The sequence below is a fragment of the Strigops habroptila genome, chromosome 6 (genome assembly GCF_004027225.2).
Source record: "Strigops habroptila isolate Jane chromosome 6, bStrHab1.2.pri, whole genome shotgun sequence".
NCBI lineage: Eukaryota > Metazoa > Chordata > Aves > Psittaciformes > Psittacidae > Strigops > Strigops habroptila.
In genome coordinates this window covers 24933006-24952317 of record NC_044282.2, presented here as the reverse complement: position 1 = coordinate 24952317, position 19312 = coordinate 24933006, and the positions used below count along the sequence as shown (strand labels likewise).

Below are 19312 nucleotides of genomic sequence, written 5' to 3'. Positions count from 1 at the left end.
AGACATAAGCAATAAGATGGGAGTATGGAACAAAGAGATATACTTAAAGTTTACATTCCCTATTTTATCAAATTTTTGTATAAAACTAAAATCAGCATCTTAAAGGTGGGCTGTGATCCTACCAGGAGACCACAGTTCCTCTGTGCGTAAATTCACATCAAGGAGAGTTACAAGAAAATTAGTAGCAAGGCTCAGTGAAAAAGTAATCCAACACATGCACAAAAAAAAAAAAATCATATATATTACACCTCAGGTATGAACAAAAACATAAGGTACTGTAGAAATAGCAGACGTTATCTGCTTTTTCTTAACTGCACACATATACATTTATTAGATTAGAACTGAAGTACAGCTCTGCTTTGAGAAGCTACGATCCTGAGGTCTCAAACATTGTTATAATGATTTACACATCAAGTGTGCCAAAGGTCAGGGGAAAAAAAGAATTAAATAAAAAACCCAACAGTTGGGGTTTTTTAATTATAGAAGCTCCATTTAAACCAATTCTATTATGAATTCAATTGCAAGTTTTACTTCTGGGAAATTTCTGCAAGTACATAATCTTCCACAGGATTATGCAGATCCAAGTGATCAAAACGTCTCTAGTAGATAATTCAATTTATTCTTAAACTGTGTTGGTCTTATATATTAACAAATGGAATTAAAAGAAAAAAATCCATAAAAAGAATAAAAATCAAAGCATTCCACTGAGACAATTCTGAACATGGGGCAAATTCTGTAGAAAAAGGAAATCTGGTTTTATGCACTCTTCCCATAAAAGGCCTGTTTCATGACCTGCAATATGATTAACTTGAAACAATTAATTACAAAGCTAGACCTGCACACCTGAAATATTGCTAGCAATCTTACCAATTAAAGGATAGAATTGTGAGACCAGGCATGCACCAGTCTGATAGCAGGAAATAAATGCACTGAAATAATGTTTGGCTTGATGAGAAGGCAGACTCTGTTGATACCACAGGGATCGAGCAAAGTTTAAGCACAACTGTTGATGAACCATCATTACTGTTTGCATAGAGCTCTTGGACAAAAGGGCTCTATCAACTTCCAGCTGGTCTTCCAATGGATCTTCAGTTTCCATTTTTTCTTCAAGGCTTGGTTGAGCTGTGATATCATCAAAGTCCTGCAAATTACATGATAATCAAAAGTCAATTATAATTTCTTCCTTTAATGTCTCTCCTCCCCATCAACACAATGACACACAACTGACTCATGGCTTTCAAGGAGATCAGCCCTCTTCACAGGTAATAAAACCCTAAATGACCCTACTTGCTAAAATGAATCAAATTCCAGAATTTTACAACACATAACTAATTATATTGTCATTCAGTTATGGAATTCGGGATTATTCACCCAAACCACAGTACAGTTCAATTCTGGAAATTAATTTCAAAAACTTCCTACAACCAGAAGGTATAAGAAACTAAAACCACAGTACGTGATACTGTTCTATCAAAATCTACCCCATATTTTTCTTTTGGCTGAAGAGAAACCTGTTTTATTTCTCATCTCATTTTACTTTAAGCATGTATTTTCAGGAGCTACTTCAGACATAATTTTGGGGTTTCTTTCCAGAGTGACAGTTGTTACCTTTTCATGAAGAGGAAATCTCCTCCTAAACTCTTCTTCTTCCTCCTCTTCCTCACTCCGTCCTTTCCCATGACTTTTACTTCTATATCTGTACAGACTGTGTTCCATTGCCTCCCGCTCTTGGGCACGGTGTTCCTGTTCATCCCATTCATTTACGATTGCCTAAGGAAACACAAAGCATCATGCTTTTACACAAAATCACCTCGTATTTCATCAAAGGGGCAGTACCTATCTTGTTCGGCTTTTTCCTCCTCTACAGTGTACAACAGTATAAATCAAAGCCATCTAACTTGAAGGAAGACTTGTGACTTCTTCAGCCAATGAGGAAAAACCACAGAAAACAGAATGCAACAGAAAACAGAATGCAACAGAGTGCTTGGCCAAGTTCTAGTCTCCTTTCTTAATAATTTTGTAAATCAACTCTCTAAAAAGTCTGGTTTTGTTTTGTTTGGGTTTTTGTATGTGTGGTTTTGGGTTTCGTTGGGGTTTTTTTATGTAAACAAAATCTTTGGTAACCATTACCGGCTATGATGTTACCTGACACAGATGTCTAAAAAGCTGCAGGGATTTCTGGTCCATCTCTCCCCTGGATAGTACATGGCATTGAAGATGCAGCAAAGCATTGACAAGGAGCTGTTCCAGAGTTGGGCAGGGCTGCTCTACTCCCTCAGATTCTCCTTCAGAGTGCTTTAGAGAAAACTTTTTAAGTCCATGAAGGACCTCAACTGAATTCACTGAGCATAAAATTTCTGCACGAGCAAGGTAATTGGGGAAGGCACGGCCAACAGAAGGAAATGCCAACAAAGAAGTGAGGAGGTTGGTGAGGTCAGCTGGACGCACAAATCTTTTGAGCATTGCATAAACTTCAGAAGCCACTAATCGCATGCCATGTTGCAACTGTAAGATGGCAGCTTGCAGTGGAATGATGGCATCAGGGAACACAGCATAGTCCTCTGCCAGGTGTTTTCTAAACTGATGGTGTGATTGTTGCCAAGATGCTTCCTCATTTAACAGGTTTTGTATTGCCTGGAGTGATTTAGGTCTTTCCCCACGGAGGAACTGTAGAAGGCGGGCTGTAAGATCTTGGACTGAAGAAACCTGTGCTATGCTGTTGATGTACTGGTGAGCCTCCTGGTATAAGCAGTCATAGGGTGGAGCTGGAGGCCTGAAGGCCTTTTTTCTGGAAAGACTGTTTATTTGCTCCTTCAACCTTTGCATTCTTTCATGCAACAGCCTGTTAAGAAATAACATGGACCAGTTTAAACATATAAACATATTTCATATAAACATGTTTATATATATCTAACCTAATAGTTAGATATATAAAAAAGATGCATCAGAAATATTCTCCTAGTTTGTATGATACAGCAAATAAGGAAAAACCAGAAAGTGACACCCATATAGCATGCACATGCACTTCTCTTCCTCACTCTCTCTGCCATTTCAACAAACTTCCATTACTTTTTTGCTTGCTACCTGACAGCTCTGTGAGCACTAAAGAAAAAGTAGTATTACTGGAAGCAATTGGTAAAACTCAGCCATTCAGAACTTGCTTTCAATGACTATTCTTCTCTTTAAGCAATGGCATAGAATTATCAGATCCCTCTATGTGTATAACATTGAAATAAAAAACTTCCATAATAGGGGAAAATCATGAATAATACTCAGTTTTTTATCTCCATGTACAAGGAACACCTGGAAACCTGCACAAAGGAGAAGTCTGTCCACTTAAAATTTCCTCAAGGTCCTCAGATAAAAAAACAAAAGCAAGCAAACAAACAAACAGAAAAATCACAACAAAACAACGGCTGCAAATTCTGAATTTCAACAGTGCACTCTATGTGGTAAGAAATCTAATTCACCCACAGCACTACAGGCAAAGGCTGGTGCTAAAATACGCATCTGGAGATTTCTACCGAGTACAATCATTCCAAGAACTCTGCAAAATTGCACTGGCCTCTATCGAGGCCTTGAAGGATGACAGTGATAGACACACATTCCATCTTATTTCAGTTTGTTAATAACATTGTCACATGTTAACAAAACTACCATAATTTAGATGTACGGTTTTATTTTCACTTCTCAACATAGCTTCAATTTTATCAAGATGTGAAGGCTGCTGCTTTAATTGTTGTATTTATAGCAGTACAAAGTGTGTACAGGCACTTCCTTAGTCACTGCAAGTAAAGAGAACAGCTCCTGTGTTTTTACCACCTCAATATCCAAACCGATACTTTAAAATCAGCAACCTTTATTTCCATAGAAAATACAAAAGTTGTAAAGCTGTGGAGAAAAGCTTTGAAACCCAAGCATCTGAAGATGAAATTTCCAATTTAAAAGAGAAGAGTTAATTTTCTGAGATGTTACCTGAGATGGGGATGAATATAGTTGCTGACTGCTTCATCTTCGATACTTTTTCCTGTATGCAGCTGGGATGAGAAATCATTTGTTTTCCATTCACACTCCAGCTGGTGTAACTGAAAAGGAAAGAATAAACCATTCTGAGGTTCTGGTGCATCATCTTAGACATTAAAAGAAGTTTTAACTGTATAGTTTGAAAATCATGACCAAATATTTGCCCAAGAACACCAAAGCCAAACTCCTTTGCATTGATTTTATACATTACAGAGGTAGAAGCCAACTCGGCTCCACACTCACCTCTTCTTTTGCATACTTGAGCTTGTATTCTCTTTTAACAGCCGGATCAAACCTGGTCTGTGGAAGCCACACCTGGATCTGCAGCAAACCAATATTGACCCAGAGGCTTCCTCGCCAAGCTGTCTCTGGTAACTCCTTAAGCCCTTCTCCAAAGAACTGCTGCAAGCAAGTGAGCAGGAGAAACGCGAATTCTTTAGGAAGTAACTCCTGATCAATGATGCTTTTAAGTATCTTGAGTAGGTACTCATATGCAACAGGATCCTTGAGATAGAGCTTCTCGCAGCACTCCAAAAATTCTCCTTGAAGATCCATTGGAACCAGATCTACCAGGGCAGAGAGCTGTCTGCTTAGCACTATTCCCTGTAATCTAGCATCTGTGTGCCTGGAGGCAAAGGAAGGAAAAAAGTTTACACATAGTAAGTAAGCTTGTTATAACATGCCTGATTTAAATAAAATACGTGCAAGAGACGTCTTAATACCTAAAATCTGCTGTTGAAGAGAGAGCCATATTGGTCCACACTGCTGTGCTGACTTCATGAAGCTGCTGTGCTCTCTCCATCCATTCTCCCAGTGTCACATGGGATGATGACAGAACAGGAAGCCCACTCACATCCCACTGGCTTGTCTTGCTGCTGCTAGTTAGAATTTCAAACAAGCACTTTGAGAAAACGGCTCGGGTCAAAATACCTGGGCCCTAAATTAAGAGATTAAGAGTTAGATTGTTCAGATACAACTTGCACTGACTATGCTAGAACTTACAGTATTGCTTTAGAAAGCTGCTGAATTACTAATAAAAGAGTATTCAGCCTAATTATTTGATTAGGTCAGAAGAGACAAACCTTCATAGAACAGTTCATATGGGATTTAGAAAAGTTCTTTTCCTCTGTTGCAGGTAGCGGCCTCCAAGTCAACCAGTAGTCTGGGTCCATGGCAAAAGTACTGCTCCAAAAAGAGGCTAACACAGCATTAACTAGTTGAGATGACAGAATAGACGTTTCCTCAGGGGATATCTAAGGAAAGAGAGAGAAACCTAGAGCTGAGAATAATTTACGGGGAGCAGAAGAAAATCAAGCACACACACGAAAAGTATGATACAGTTTTCCAGTAGGGATAGTACAAGATATTCCTCAAGATCCTTTTCAAATTCACATAGTGTTTGCTTGCACCTCTTCTCAAAGAGCAGAATTCCTGAGGTCTGCACTGCCTCCTGTGAAACATGCAGCGTGTTTACAGAGCAAGCTTTCAGAAAAAAGCCTCCAGTCTATGATTGTGCAACCTTTTGTTACAATACATGAGGTTGCATAAGCATGAAACAGACAAAACTACCCAATGTTCTGCTCTGAAGCACTTAAAGTGAACTTGATGGTTTACCGAGCTTTGTGGGAAGACAACCACCACTGTACCATAGCTAACATTAACCAATCAGAATTTCTGTGACATACTACGTGCTCTACAGAAAAAGCATCAAGTAACTGTTTCAGTCTGTCTGATTTGCAATACAGACCCAAAAAAAAAAACCAACAAAAAAACCAAAAAACCAACAAATTTAGAGACACAGGAACAAAGGAAAGTATCTTTCAGCATAAAATTACTTTGAATACATAAATACAACCAGGCTGACACCTGCCATTCAGTTTTCTGTTTTCATTAGGTCACAGGTGGATGAATAAAACAACACTAAGAAACCAGACCATATAGAACTATGTTATTTAAGACTTCATTGTGTTTTATTTATGTTTTAATGTCATGTTTTAATTACATTTTTTGCAGGCTCACAGTTAATAACCTTTCTTATTAAAAGAAGAAACAATTACTGTCAGGCACAGGTAATAAAACTGCATGTCGAAAGTCTTACACAGATAGACCTATTTCGAAGAGTCTGTTGAAAACTTCTGCAAGACTAATTAAACCAGAACTTGTTCTTACTTCATTAAGGTGTAACAAGTGCCACAGTCCAGACAGTTGGTGAGAAGCAGCTGGGGTCAACTTCAGGGAAAAAGTTATAAGCTGAACTAGATCTGAACATACGCTTAGTTCTTGACTGCAGGTCTCCCTGTGGCAGGTGAAATAAATACAACTAAGTAAGCGGGGTGCATGAAATAAATCATTTGGATAGTAAAACAAATTGAGAATGGCAGGGGAAGTCACAGTAACTAAGAATCCCTGAAAGGTTTTTCAAACACTGAAGAAGAACAAGCCCTCAAAAAACTTGCATCCTTCAAGGCTGGCAAAATCGAAATTCAACAAAAGGGGGAAGAAGTGGAATCTTCTGTAGCTATAAGCTACATGTTCAGCCAAACATACAAACATTTGGAGACAAACTGTCTTCCAGCTTTATAGTTCTTCTGAGAAGCAGAACTTGGCTGAATTCAAGAGCGAATCAGTGACTGTAGGAGTCTAACTGTACAAAAAATTACTTTCACTGATATCCATAAATGAAGAGCTCTCTTTTAAGGAATGGTAAAGCAGTAAAGAAATAAATACACTTGCCCCCTTAAAACAACACTATCACTTCTTAAATTAATAATGTTAATTTAAACTATGAGTACATGTGTGCAGTTTACACAAAAGGAAGCATGCCTGCTAGTGTACCTTCTCTATCACCAGGTCCAATTCAGTCTTTCTACAATAGTCTCCAGAAATATGGTGATAAACATCTTCATGTTAATTCCTAATATGAAGGACTGTTCTATTTCAGACAAAGGTAAATATTATGTATCTCCAAAAAGAAAATACTATGTACCATTCACTAAATACAAGGTTTTAGTTTTCATCCACCTATAATCCATTCTACCATTAATAAAGCAATTTCTGGAGTCCAGTATGTTTATCTGAGGGGACTTGGACATCAGCATTCCTATATTTGCATCAATAAAGTTAGAAAAGAGGAAAACTACTTTCTCAATATAACACTAAACCACTCTTTTGTTGATACCTTTTATAGCTGGCCAAGTGCAATTCCACATGCAGACAAGGAGGATTATGTGTTTATATACATAAATATATATAAACATACGTATGCACCGCATATACCTACACATACATACTCACAACTATATACATAATACGTATGTACACACACACACAGATTTACATACAGATGTAAGGCACTGAAGTTACAGCTTTTAGCTAGGGATTCTGAATCTCATGAAAGGAACATAGGATTTCTTTCTCCAACCTTTCTCTCACCTTCTTGCACAAGCCTGGGCCACGTAATCTGCTGTCAGTTTGTACTGCCAGAGCATGCCGATGTATTCCATCGCAGGCCACAGCTGAACCCGACTGCAGAGCTGGTTTAACAAGGCAGGGTCTAACTGATTGGAGATGGTATCTTCAGTATACCTTTCTTCTGAATGACTGTACGTAACTCCTTCTGCTCTCAGTTGTGAATGTACAGATTTCAAAAAAATCTTTAGTTGACCTGTTTGACAGAGCACAAGAGGCACATAAATTCATGTACTGTATTTCTTGCCAGTGAACATTTCACATCCTTCCATTTTTATAAAAAAAAGACTGGAGATGGCAGGAATCATCCTGTTCAAACGTGTTACCTACCCAGACTAACATCTTCTAAATGATTTGCTCTAATTATCAAGCCATCAGCTTGCAGCAATGCTTTCTTCATCTTCCATCCAGTAGCAGCAATTTTCAGACAGCACATTTTTTCCTGCCATCTACTTTCTCCAAAGGCCAACCTTAGTTCCAAGATGTTAAGTGGTTTGCTGAGAACTTTTAACCGAGAAAAACATTCTATGCCCAGTTTATCCTGCAAATGTGAAAGAGACAATTTGTTTCAACAGCTCTAACAAAACAACAAAGATCCCTGACTGCAGTCAAAACTAATATTTAAAATTTACAAACACCTGACTGAAGTACAAGTATATATAAACTAACTTGCAACAACAACTTAATTCTTTTGTATTCCTCCTCAATACAGCAGGAAGAACTAAACTGAAGTAGTTGGCCACAATTCCTCCTTGTCAAGTTTTGGGTTTTGTTTTTTCTTCCTTCATGAAGAAACTATATAGATTATACAAACAATACTTCAACATGGCAACTTACCTAAACTAAGGGCACTAAATACACAAAATAATAAAAACGCCAGAAGCTACCATCACTTAAAAGAAACTGCAGTTTACACCTGCAATTTGAATACATTTGGATGCCTAGAAAAATCTCCCAAAATTCTCAGTAAGCATTGAATGTTCTTCAGAGACCCAGAAAGTGCATTTTTGAACAGCTGATATCTTTGAAAGATAAGGTCATAAAAACCTAGATCCCATTACTAAACACCAACATGAGCAACCTACATGACTAGTTGTGCCCTGCTTTTGAAAAGGGATTTGTATTCTTCAGAAAATTTTATTGTGAGATTGTTTTTAAACTGAATGACAACAGTTGCTGCAATAACTTTAGAAATAAAAATCCCAAACTGTCAAAGTTAAGAGGCCTTGTCTTTGTAAGTCATAAAGCATCCCTGGCCTATCCTGTATAAAAGGAAGTACATGGTCTAGTCTACATACACATATATTGACTAAATAAGCAAGTGGCATACTGATATTCACAAGTCTCCAGAGCAGAGCAAGGAGTAGTATTTTTATGCTTGGGCACCACCCTGTATTAAATGACTGCTATCTATATAAAGCATAATTAATAGTAGAAGTGCTATCTGGATAACTGATAGATTTCACACACAAAAAAAGATGTACATTAACATATACTGAAATTGTCTTTTTAATCAATCTAACAAGTCCAAAAGCAATGTATTTTTGCTGGCCTGGAAAGCAAGTGCTGTAAATCTTTATGGTCATTTCAAAGCATATTTGGATATTGCTGGAAATACAAGTTTTTCTGTAAACAGAGTACTGATACCTTAAAAGGAAGAGGTCTTCCTAGAGACTTCTGTAGTATCTTCATATTGGCAGAAATACCAGTAGGATTGGCCAAGCAGTTCTGAATGTGCTGTGAAACAGACTGAATTTCCCTGGAAACCCTTATAGATAAAAAAAAAAAGGATGTGGGGAGAAAAAAGCCCGCTTGGTTAACTCAGAAGTTTGAGAAACAAGGCAAAAGGATGCACAAGAAAGTCCCTTCTCTTATCCAGCCACAAAAGGATAACAATTCTAGATGATCATTTGGGCAAGCAGAAGCCCAGTGCCAAGAAACCTGAATCTTAAAAATGAACAGCTATTTAATACATTGTACTTGCATCACTAATAGCACACAGTTTAGATGCTAATGCCAAACAATGCTAATTAGCTATAATACTGAAGAAAACAGTAATTTATACAGCTGTTTAACAGAAACACAAATCAAAGCCACTCACTTGTGCTCATCTGATCCAATAAGCATCTGAGGAATTCTGTCAATTAGATGCTTCATAACCCAGTGCCAGTGCAGAGACAGAAGTGACAACCCTGCTGAATCCACTGTCAGAGTGTCAGAGACTGCCCAGAACCTGTCACGCCACAGCAAGCAGTATAATATCTAAAAAAAAGCCAAAAAGGTAACAGTTTTCTCAATGCTGCATGTTACAGTACTTAGTACTTCAAGACTTAGTACTTAGAGAAAAGCCAAACCACCAACGCCTGCATTAAATTCAGACTCACTCAACACTTTGTGTTTAGTGGTACACAACCAGTCCTCAGCTATATGTTCTCTAAAAATACCATATGGCTTACTGGCCACGCAATTCTTGCACCAAGTCTACAGTGTTATTGTCAGATCTCTTCAAGGCTCAAAATCTGCATTCCACACAGAAGAAATGAGAAGACGGAGCACAAATACAGCTACTGAAACAAACATGAATGTTTGCGTGGTGTCAGGCATATTCTGAATGCCAACAGAAACACTGTGGTTTACTTCAAGGTCCCTGAAACTAGTGTTCTGCATGCAATCTCATTTCACCTAACTTCCATAAATGTACTACAAAAAGTCTACTCACATCGTGCATGTCATCATCATTTAAGGCCACCTGAGTAGACTTCACCCAGTGAAATGCAAATGCATCCCAAAGTTCAAAGAAAGCAGCAAGATTGACCACAATTGCATGAGGAAGACAGTTGTAACTTCCTGGATCTGAGGTTTGGGGAAGAGGGAAAGAAAGCGAGAGACTTAAGTATTCCAGCCATATCACATAACGTAAGGGTCAATTTCTGATCACTAAATTCTCTATGGTTGGGGAAAAAAAAAGCCTGAGAAGATCTAAGAATTGAAGTAATAAAAGTAGACCTTCACTATTTGCAAAATTCTATTACCTCTATACATTTAAAGTAAAAAAGAAAAAAAAAAAAATCCATAATGAGGGAAGCACTGATCAATTGCTTCACATTATGTGTTGCAACACATTAACTTCATCACTAATTTTTTCCCCTTTGTTTCAGGAGCAAAACATCCTACTCGCATAAAACATTAGAAAGAGGATTTGAACAAAAGTACATCTGAAGAACTTAGCTATTCTTACTAGACAAAGACAAAACACTATTGAAATTTCTCCCCGCCATCATCCTAAAGTTTAGATAATTAAGAAGGAAATTACATTCACTCATTACCTAGTAGAGGCTGGGCATAAATGCTGTAGCATAAGGTATATGATATTAGTCCTCATCTGACTGCTGTACATTTACACTATCTTTCTTCACATATTCAGGACACACCATATTTAAAGTACACATTTCATAACAGTGCAAATTAACCATATTTCAAACAGAGCATAGGACCAAAAGGAACAGTGAAAATCAACCCACCTTTGCGGAAATCTAGAGACATTCTTAAAACACTGTTTCTTGGCTTCTTGCTGGCAATCAAATTCTTCTCAGTGTAGCTTCTTTTTTCTCGGTCAAGAAATAATACTGCCCTGAATTAAAAATAAAGTTGTTAGAAATTCAGTACCATTTTAAAGCCTCTGCCTTACGAGAATGCTGAACTACAAAGTGACATTTCATATTTCACTGTATTATGAAACAAGACTCAAGTGCAGCATAACTAATTGCTTAATATGGTTTCTGCAGAAGCAAGCTTCACAAAGAACAGATTCCTGACTTCAGCAATCACCAGGAAGGAAAAAGTGGTGAGCTAGTAAACAGGTGCAACACCACCACCTGTAGGATACGCAAGCAGCTGCTCCCTTATATTGTAACTGCAAAATCTATGTGCTTTTTGCTCTTATTAGCAAAAGCAGTCCAAATCCAAAAGCTGGGCAACTATTTATATCAGAGATTTCACACCCCTGCTTCTGCTTCTCTTATGCTTTATCCTACAGTTCTGCTCTGTCCTTGAAGTATCCCTGCCTATATGGAACGCTGGGAGCTCTGCTCCCTATATTAAGTGATTGGGTTTAGTCTGCATCTACAGAGAACAGAAGCAAAGAATCTGAATACTTGTGCAAAACATCTGCCTGGTATTTTAGATCACATCTATCAAAACCTAAAAACACACGTGGCGGATACCACAAGTGTTTATACAGCACTGATTAGAGTCATTGGGCAATCTTCACAAGATTTTTTTGCTACCTACCGATTTGCTACAGACTTCAAAAGGATTAGGAGCTGATCTGTGTGTTCCATTTCTGTATCAAAATTCATTGAATTCCTAATGATATCCAAAAACTGCATATTCCACCTTGGATCCAGAGGCATCACATGTTCATCTGGTAAGGCAGACAAGACAAGACAGGACAAGAGTTAAAGACTTTCCTCGATCCCCCTGCCTATGAACATTTGGGAAAGAAAGAAGGAAGCCTAAGAGGAAGGAAGGCAGAGACTTAAGCTCACTTGCTCCAGATATCCAAACAGAAAAGCATTAAGTTGACTGCAGGTTCTGTAAAACAGAACAGTGAAAGTAAACCAACCAGTGGTCAGAGTACCCAAAAAGACAGCCTGGAAACTGAAGCCCAACTCCCTTTTCATTCACAGTCCAGGTGAGACACCTAGGACCACCCATAAGGGTCCAGTGTCACTGTATGCAGCTTTCAATACCCAACAAGCTTGCAGAGGAAAGCATAGGCCTGAGCTCCCTATAAAACAGTGAGAGAAAATTACAGGCCTCAACATAGGTTTCAGATGGACCAACACAATAAATGCCGGCAAAAAACAGGATGCCTAAATATCCAGTCAGAAAGGCAATAGGTACCTGCATCACTCTTAAGTACCCCACTTAACTCTCAGCTGTAGGAATATACCTGGGTCACGGATATGCAATCAGGATTCATAGTCATAGCACTTATATCTAATTTGCATAGGATGGTGACGTGGTATAAGCCCAGCCGGTAACTCAGAATGAATACATCTAGTTTCCACATTTGCAGTTCTAGACAGCAAGAATGGCTTTATTATTATTTCTTTTGCAACAAAAGCAATGTATAGTAAGAATTTAGTCTTTGTTTTGGTACACACATTTCCTACGAAGAGTTACGCTGTGTGCAGAGAACAAATAAAGGAAGCACTAATGTTTTGTATCGATTTTTTTCAGAAGTACCTGTCATAGTTGGCTGTAGCAACTTGATCATGTTACCAACTCCAGATGAGAGAGGACTGGCATAGAAACTACCAAGGGCTACAGCACCTGCTTCCAGCTGAATCCGCACTGGATCTGTAGGTGAAGGGGAGAGAACATAGGTGTAAAAATCAGAGCATTTAGTACAAATAAATGACTTCAATTGAGTCAGCACAAGCAGCCTCAATCTTATCTGTGCATGCACTTTGGACATGTTGATTGCTCTTATTTTGCATTAGCTCTAAGAGGTCCTAAAAGGTGTCAGAATATTATGGCCAAAGGGATAAATCCATTAAAAGAGTTCTAGTTAAACTGGTAATACTTCATGAATGATATTAAAAATACGGTTTGTGAAAAATCCATGAGTTTATACCTTCAAATCTTCCTCTCAATACATCTATTTTTCATCTTTTTTTTCGTCCCAGTTGAAAAAAAAAGGCACACCTGTCATTAAAGTAACTTTCTAGGTATTCTCCAGTTTATAAACACACCTGCCTGGAAAGACAGCAAGATCAAGGGAGAGCAATCCCATTCATCTAGGGACAATAGAGTGTGAGATTTCACACCACACAAGGAAGTTAAGTGTGTGAATTACATGGCCTGTCTAAATTCTCCATAAGTTTAATGTGATTAATGTAATTAATCTCCACCTCAGCTGCTATTCTGAATGTTCAGGGAACACAACTTCAGGAAATCTCAGTTCTGCAGTTTCCTGGCTTTTTAGCCATTTATATTTTAACACCATATAAACAGAAGGTATTCTCCTGTTTTTACTATCACTATCAAAAAAAAAAAAAGTTAGTGAAGAGAAAGGCTTATTTGCTTACACAGACTAAGAGGTATCCAAAAAGCACTGTAATTCAGAAGCAGAATAAGCTAAATACATGCTTGAATAATAAAAGGCAATGTTTAGCCCAAAGTCTCCTGTTGTCCCTAATATGCATAACTTGTTTTCGCTTGGAACCTCAGTGCTCTTGATTTAGTGTGGATAGTTGCGAACTTTTATATAAGATCATTTCAATGGTTTAGATGTTTTCATAGAAGACTTATGATTGTGAAAATATAATGAATCAGCCCTTAGGCAAAAGAAAAAGTTAAATGATTACATACCAAGCACCTGTGGCAGACTTCTGGCTAAGGAGTTAAGCCATTTCACTCTCAATGTCCAATCTTGATTGGTTGCCTTTTCTATGAACAGTTTCACTGAAGCCTGGAGAACTTCCATTTTATCCATCCAGTCTGCATCTATCTCAACAGCACTGAATTTGAGACTCTCGGGATTAGTGGACTGCATCATTTTTTGAAGATCTTGCAAAGTCAGTGGTAATGTCCTGAAACACAAAGAAAAAGTCCAGCAATCCAGGGCTCAAACTGCCAGTTCCAAAATAATATCTCCTCTTTATTTAGCTTTAGTTTCCAACCTCAAATCAGTTAGGGGTGTCTACTACTAGGAGCTCGCTATTGTCAAAAAACCATGCAGTGACAGAAGTGAATATGCACAGCTTTTCACTGAGAAATTATATTTGATTTGTGCACTACAATGATATGCAAAGGTAAATTTCAAAAACAGACAAATAGGAGAGAGAGAGAGATTGATTAAAAAAAGCCAGCAAAACAGCACAGCACATTGCTATGGTAAACATTATATCTTAGTACTAACTTACACAGCTTGATCTTTCACTGGAAGCAAACCACAGTACCTACCCACAACAGGTCATTAAGCAAAGCAGGGAGGCAGGAAGATATTGCACCAACGTTGTGAAATCAACAGTTATATTGCAAAAGAAATCATTATAAGAGTTTTTGCATATGGCCCCTGCACATGAGACTTCTTTCAGGCAGCTCTGTTTGAAGGAGGAAATTTGGGGTTTTTCACCTAAAGCTACTGGATCTAAAATAACCGATTAATAATTGTTTACACGAAAGCAAGAAGTACAGAGGATCATTGTATATTTAAAACCAATGAAGTACTAATTTTTTTAAAGCTGAGAAAGAAATCAAAGAAGGAAATTTTTGGGGCTCTTATTACCTTTTTTACCAGTGTTTGCATTCACATTTTTTGCTAAATGCCCAGTCCTAACTGGTCAAATGGGTCAAATGTACTTATTGAATATTGAATAGAGCATTTTGGTCTGAAGAATAAAACAGTAAATAAATTTGTATTTGTAGCAGTTGCATGGAAAGGTAATAGGAGGCTCAGCTACAGTGTGATGACCCCGGTCTCTACCCACGCTATTTGCTCAAGACAAAGTTTTGCAGGGAACAATGACATGCCACCAGTGTTTCACACATATCCTGTTTCTTATTAATTAGACAAAAAATGTTTCTTGCCTACCTGCAGTTTTTAAGGTTTAGTCTATTCAAACAATACATTAGGACCTGCGCATCACTCTGGACTGTCGAAAGAAGCGAGTCTTCAGCTGCAAACAGACCTGTAGGTAGGCAGTCTGGCCACAGTCCCATTGCTAGCAAGGAGTCACCCCAAGTTTCATGGGAAGCCAGAGATGAAGCATGCTTTGTAACTAATTCTAACACAACCTACAACAAACAACCAAAACGCAGTTTAGAATCATATTCAAACATGTATTCAAGCACAATAGTGCAGAGAACTCTTTAATTACATGTCTTCATTATGAAATCATTATAAACCAAATTTTCTATAAACACTATATAACCTACATGATAAAAGTACCAAAACATTCCAACCCTAGGTGAAATATCATACTGTACAGTTTAAAATGGGTAGTGAATATTGTTATCTCCAGGTGACAGCGTGCACAGTGTTTCAAGCCATAGATTCATCAGTCATCCCAAAGACTCAGCTGAAGCTGAGAAAATATGTCAAGAAAAGACAGGTGACAGCTGAAATTCACCGTACTTCACCATCCAATACCAAAAAAACCCAACTTCTGGAGCTTCAACTGATCTGTTAGAGTAAGTTACATGCAGAGCTGGACTGCTTACACTGGAGCCAAAAAAGTGTCAGAATCTGACACAGAAAATGTACCAGTGTCACTTAGCCCCTCTTCTTCATCACCTGACAGATGCCTGAAAGGACATTTAAAATAATTTGATTCATCTCTCCAAGAACACCGTCTTTATCAACCCCTTGCTCAGGCACGTCAGAAACAGAGGATCTCAAACACCTCATGAAATGGTATTTTTCACGTATCTAGATGATGTAAGAAAAGCTTTCAAATACAGGACTTTTACCTGTTGGTTAACCTGCAGTTGTTGTGAGCGGCCATAAACTTCCCAACACGCTCTGTAAAAAGACTTCGCTAATCCAAGGCCTCTTTGTATCTGCTGCACAATTAACACAGCAGCCTGAAGCAAAGGTGATAAAGACAACACAGAACCTGAAAAAAACACAGCATTTAGTGTGATATGAATGTTTAGTAATCGTCAGACCTTTAACCCTTTGAAGACAAACACCACTTTAGACCCTAAGGAAAATCCAAACCAAATTAATCTTACTGTGTCCTGAAATTTTAACGGGTTCTTCCCAAGATTAGTAAGAAAATCTGTCAAGACTGTAAATAACAGGTGACCAGCTCCAAATAAGACATCAAGCAGCTGAGATGAATGAAACTCAGTGTCATCTTGCTTCAAAGAACAACCTGAAAAGGCCTTGTGCAAACTCTTTATTTTGCTGATTTTCACTAAGAATATATTGCCTTCCCTGTATCGATAGATAACCGATACTTGCCAGTGGCCAATGTCTCTGCACAAAGCACTCCAGTTACCATCTTTTTACGATGCAAGAACACAAAAAACCCAACCAAAAACTACCCGATTATACTTATATGCCTTTACTTATACTGGGACACTACACAATAAAATAACCAAGCTTTAACAGTAAAGAGATAATTCAAATATATGTACTGAGCCCAAGTTGTTAAAAACACTGAACAGACTTCTTTTACCTGCTATTGCTGCCTTCGTTTCTGAATGCACAGCCATAAGTGCATCACAGACGCTATCTCCCACCAAACCCAAACCATGCAGGAGTAACTTCAAATCCAGATTGTCCAATACATTTCCATCATTCTCCCCAGGAATGTAAATTTCAATCCCACGATTCCGCATGGCTCTGGATATTTCCCCATGAACAGGATCCATTGAAAGAAAAAGCCTGTTGGATATTAGAATATAATACTTCAGTTGGAAGTGACCTGTAATGATGATCTAGTCCAACTGCCTTACACTCTTAAGATGTAACTTAGGGCTTTAAACTACCACTCTGGAAACCACCAAATCTGCTCTTCCATAAAGTAAATTCATCTTCATAAATACAGGAACACTGATATCTAGAAACCCAGAGCCATCTAATGAATTTAAATAAGGAAACTGTATGAATAATTATACTTTGAAACTAGCCACTGATATATTGCATTATTTTTAACTCAGTTATATATGAGCTCTGTCTATTTTATCATTTCCAACTTACAAGAAAAAGTTACACTATGCCTCTGAGCTACAGACTTTTAAAAGTCTTAGCAAGAGCTTCAGATAAATCTGTGCTGTTTAAAAAACAAAGCATCCAATACCCAAGTAAGTTAATACTATCAGTAGAGATCTCTTAAAAGCAATTAAAAAACCACTTCTGAGATACAGTGCAGCAAAAACAGGTTTCCAAAAAGTCCAAGATCTTGTTTCCAATTCCGTTACAGTGAGACAGTGAAGTGCTGAAATCCTAACTTAGAAATGGAGAGTCAAAGCAGAGGTATACTGCTATGAATTTTTCATTGCAACAGTCTGTGTAGCAACAGGGATATAAAGCCAAGCCTCTTAAGCTCTCTGTCGTATGCTCATTACAGTGCAGTTTTCTTTCCTGCCAGACAGACAGTGTCACTACAGTACATGGCAAACTGAACAGCATTCAAAATACCAAAAGACTGGCTTACTGCAGACATTTTTTTTTTCCTAAACCTGCTATTTGGTATTGGGGGGAAAAAAAGGCAGAAATGCAAAGTACCTGAAGTTTGGATGAGGAGCTATTGTAGGAATTGTGCCATCTATCACACCTCTTTCACTCATGGTAAGAACGCCTCCTGGTTCAAGTAGAGCATTCAAGCGGTCCAGCACAGAAGGGCTACATTCAAAAGAAACTTATATGTTTACAAAAAGGTAACAGTTTGATCCCTTTCTGATCTGAAATCTGAAATGGTACCAGTCTTAAACTAAAGGCCAAACAGCTGATTATGTCATAAGGTAACAGAAAAACTATCAACTGCTAAGCTGTCCAAGAAGGAAGACACTTCCAGAAAATGTAAGTTACTGCTCCTATGCATTGTTATCAAATGCAAAATATTCAGTAAGAGGTAAAGTCAACTAGGGAGGGTCAAGGAATTTATTCAGTGAAACAAAGCCACAAAGTCTCTTACTTGCAGAAGTTAACATTGTCCATCAGCAGCCAGTCTCCAGACTGCAGGGCCTGAACCAGCATCCCATCCACCCACTCGAACGTGCCATGGCTGTTACAGTCAGCAGCCTGGGCCTGCTGCAGCTTGAAACGCCGGAACTCTTCTACCAGGTGAGCAAACTCTGAAAGAAGGTATGTCTTACATCAAGGCTTACATTGCTGAGGTGGCTTCCTGCTCCAGTCAAGACATACCCTTTTCCTACTTTTTAGGGGAACAAAACAGTAGAGGCTCCAATTTTTCAAGTAGCCTCCCACACTCACGAGGACAGAGCAAGTTTGCAAGCACAAAGAAATATAAACTAGACTGACACTTTTCTCCATCCTTTCTCCCTCGTTAGGGGAAGTTTGATGGATATTAATACCATATAGAAAAGCAACCCATACATTATTCTGCTGACATTTGTAAAGCTCAGCTGATCAGTGCTTCAGAGAACAAATGCAAGAATAGAGTATCCAAATTCCCTTTCTCAGGAATACAAGATATAAGCTGTACTGCATCGTATGTCAGGAGAATTTCTACCAAGTGTAACTACACAAAAAATAAACCTGAAGAACTATCACCAATGTAACTTTTTCAGAAGCTAAGCTGTAGTAAAAGTATGTAGTAGGAAACAACATACAAAAACCTTCAAACCACCCCCCCCCCAAGTTTTCTCAAGATTTCACTGCAGATGAAAATATTTTTCTTATTTTCTTCAGAGGAACATACAGTCTTACTTCAAATCTCCCACCATACATACCTGCCTTTGAGTAAGAATTTATTTTGTTGTTTAGTCGCTGGGTAAGTACAAGTATTCCCTCCAATTTGCTCACTAATTCAGCTGTGACACTTCTACTTCCTTCACCCAGAGATTTGGGTTTGTAATTCAGGATGAAACTGCTCCAAGCACGCAGCACAAGTTCAGCATCATCTGCACAAATTTCTGTCAGGAGAAGACTATCCCTTACTAGTGTGTTCACAGTATTCTCCACTTTTTCCAACAGATTCTGCCACGGCCTATTGATATCAACCTGCAAACATGCCATTATGGAGTTAGTTCATCCATAAGACTGTGGTGCCTAAGGCTCCATTTAGTGCTTACATACTATGACCACAGTGGACTGGCCACTGTTACATATGAAGGAGAA

General features: G+C 38.2%; 1 protein-coding gene across 4 annotated transcripts in view; it reads right to left on the bottom strand.

Annotated features, from left to right (window-relative positions):
• The window catches only part of MDN1 (midasin AAA ATPase 1), a 100083-nt gene that overhangs the window by 32542 nt on the left and 48229 nt on the right, over positions 1 to 19312 (bottom strand). For all 4 annotated transcript variants that reach the window (XM_030489502.1, XM_030489503.1, XM_030489504.1 and 1 more), the window contains 23 exons: positions 18925 to 19195; positions 18147 to 18306; positions 17738 to 17854; positions 16686 to 16894; positions 15973 to 16118; positions 15095 to 15297; positions 13870 to 14090; positions 12742 to 12855; positions 11782 to 11914; positions 11013 to 11122; positions 10211 to 10344; positions 9593 to 9753; positions 9139 to 9259; positions 7822 to 8032; positions 7456 to 7687; positions 6193 to 6319; positions 5106 to 5276; positions 4746 to 4960; positions 4267 to 4648; positions 3976 to 4085; positions 2146 to 2842; positions 1609 to 1770; positions 868 to 1141 (listed from right to left, as the gene is read on the bottom strand). In XM_030489502.1, the coding sequence (XP_030345362.1) occupies positions 868 to 1141; positions 1609 to 1770; positions 2146 to 2842; positions 3976 to 4085; positions 4267 to 4648; positions 4746 to 4960; positions 5106 to 5276; positions 6193 to 6319; positions 7456 to 7687; positions 7822 to 8032; positions 9139 to 9259; positions 9593 to 9753; positions 10211 to 10344; positions 11013 to 11122; positions 11782 to 11914; positions 12742 to 12855; positions 13870 to 14090; positions 15095 to 15297; positions 15973 to 16118; positions 16686 to 16894; positions 17738 to 17854; positions 18147 to 18306; positions 18925 to 19195 (4681 nt within the window). The remainder of the gene's footprint in view (positions 1 to 867; positions 1142 to 1608; positions 1771 to 2145; positions 2843 to 3975; positions 4086 to 4266; positions 4649 to 4745; positions 4961 to 5105; positions 5277 to 6192; positions 6320 to 7455; positions 7688 to 7821; positions 8033 to 9138; positions 9260 to 9592; positions 9754 to 10210; positions 10345 to 11012; positions 11123 to 11781; positions 11915 to 12741; positions 12856 to 13869; positions 14091 to 15094; positions 15298 to 15972; positions 16119 to 16685; positions 16895 to 17737; positions 17855 to 18146; positions 18307 to 18924; positions 19196 to 19312) is intronic.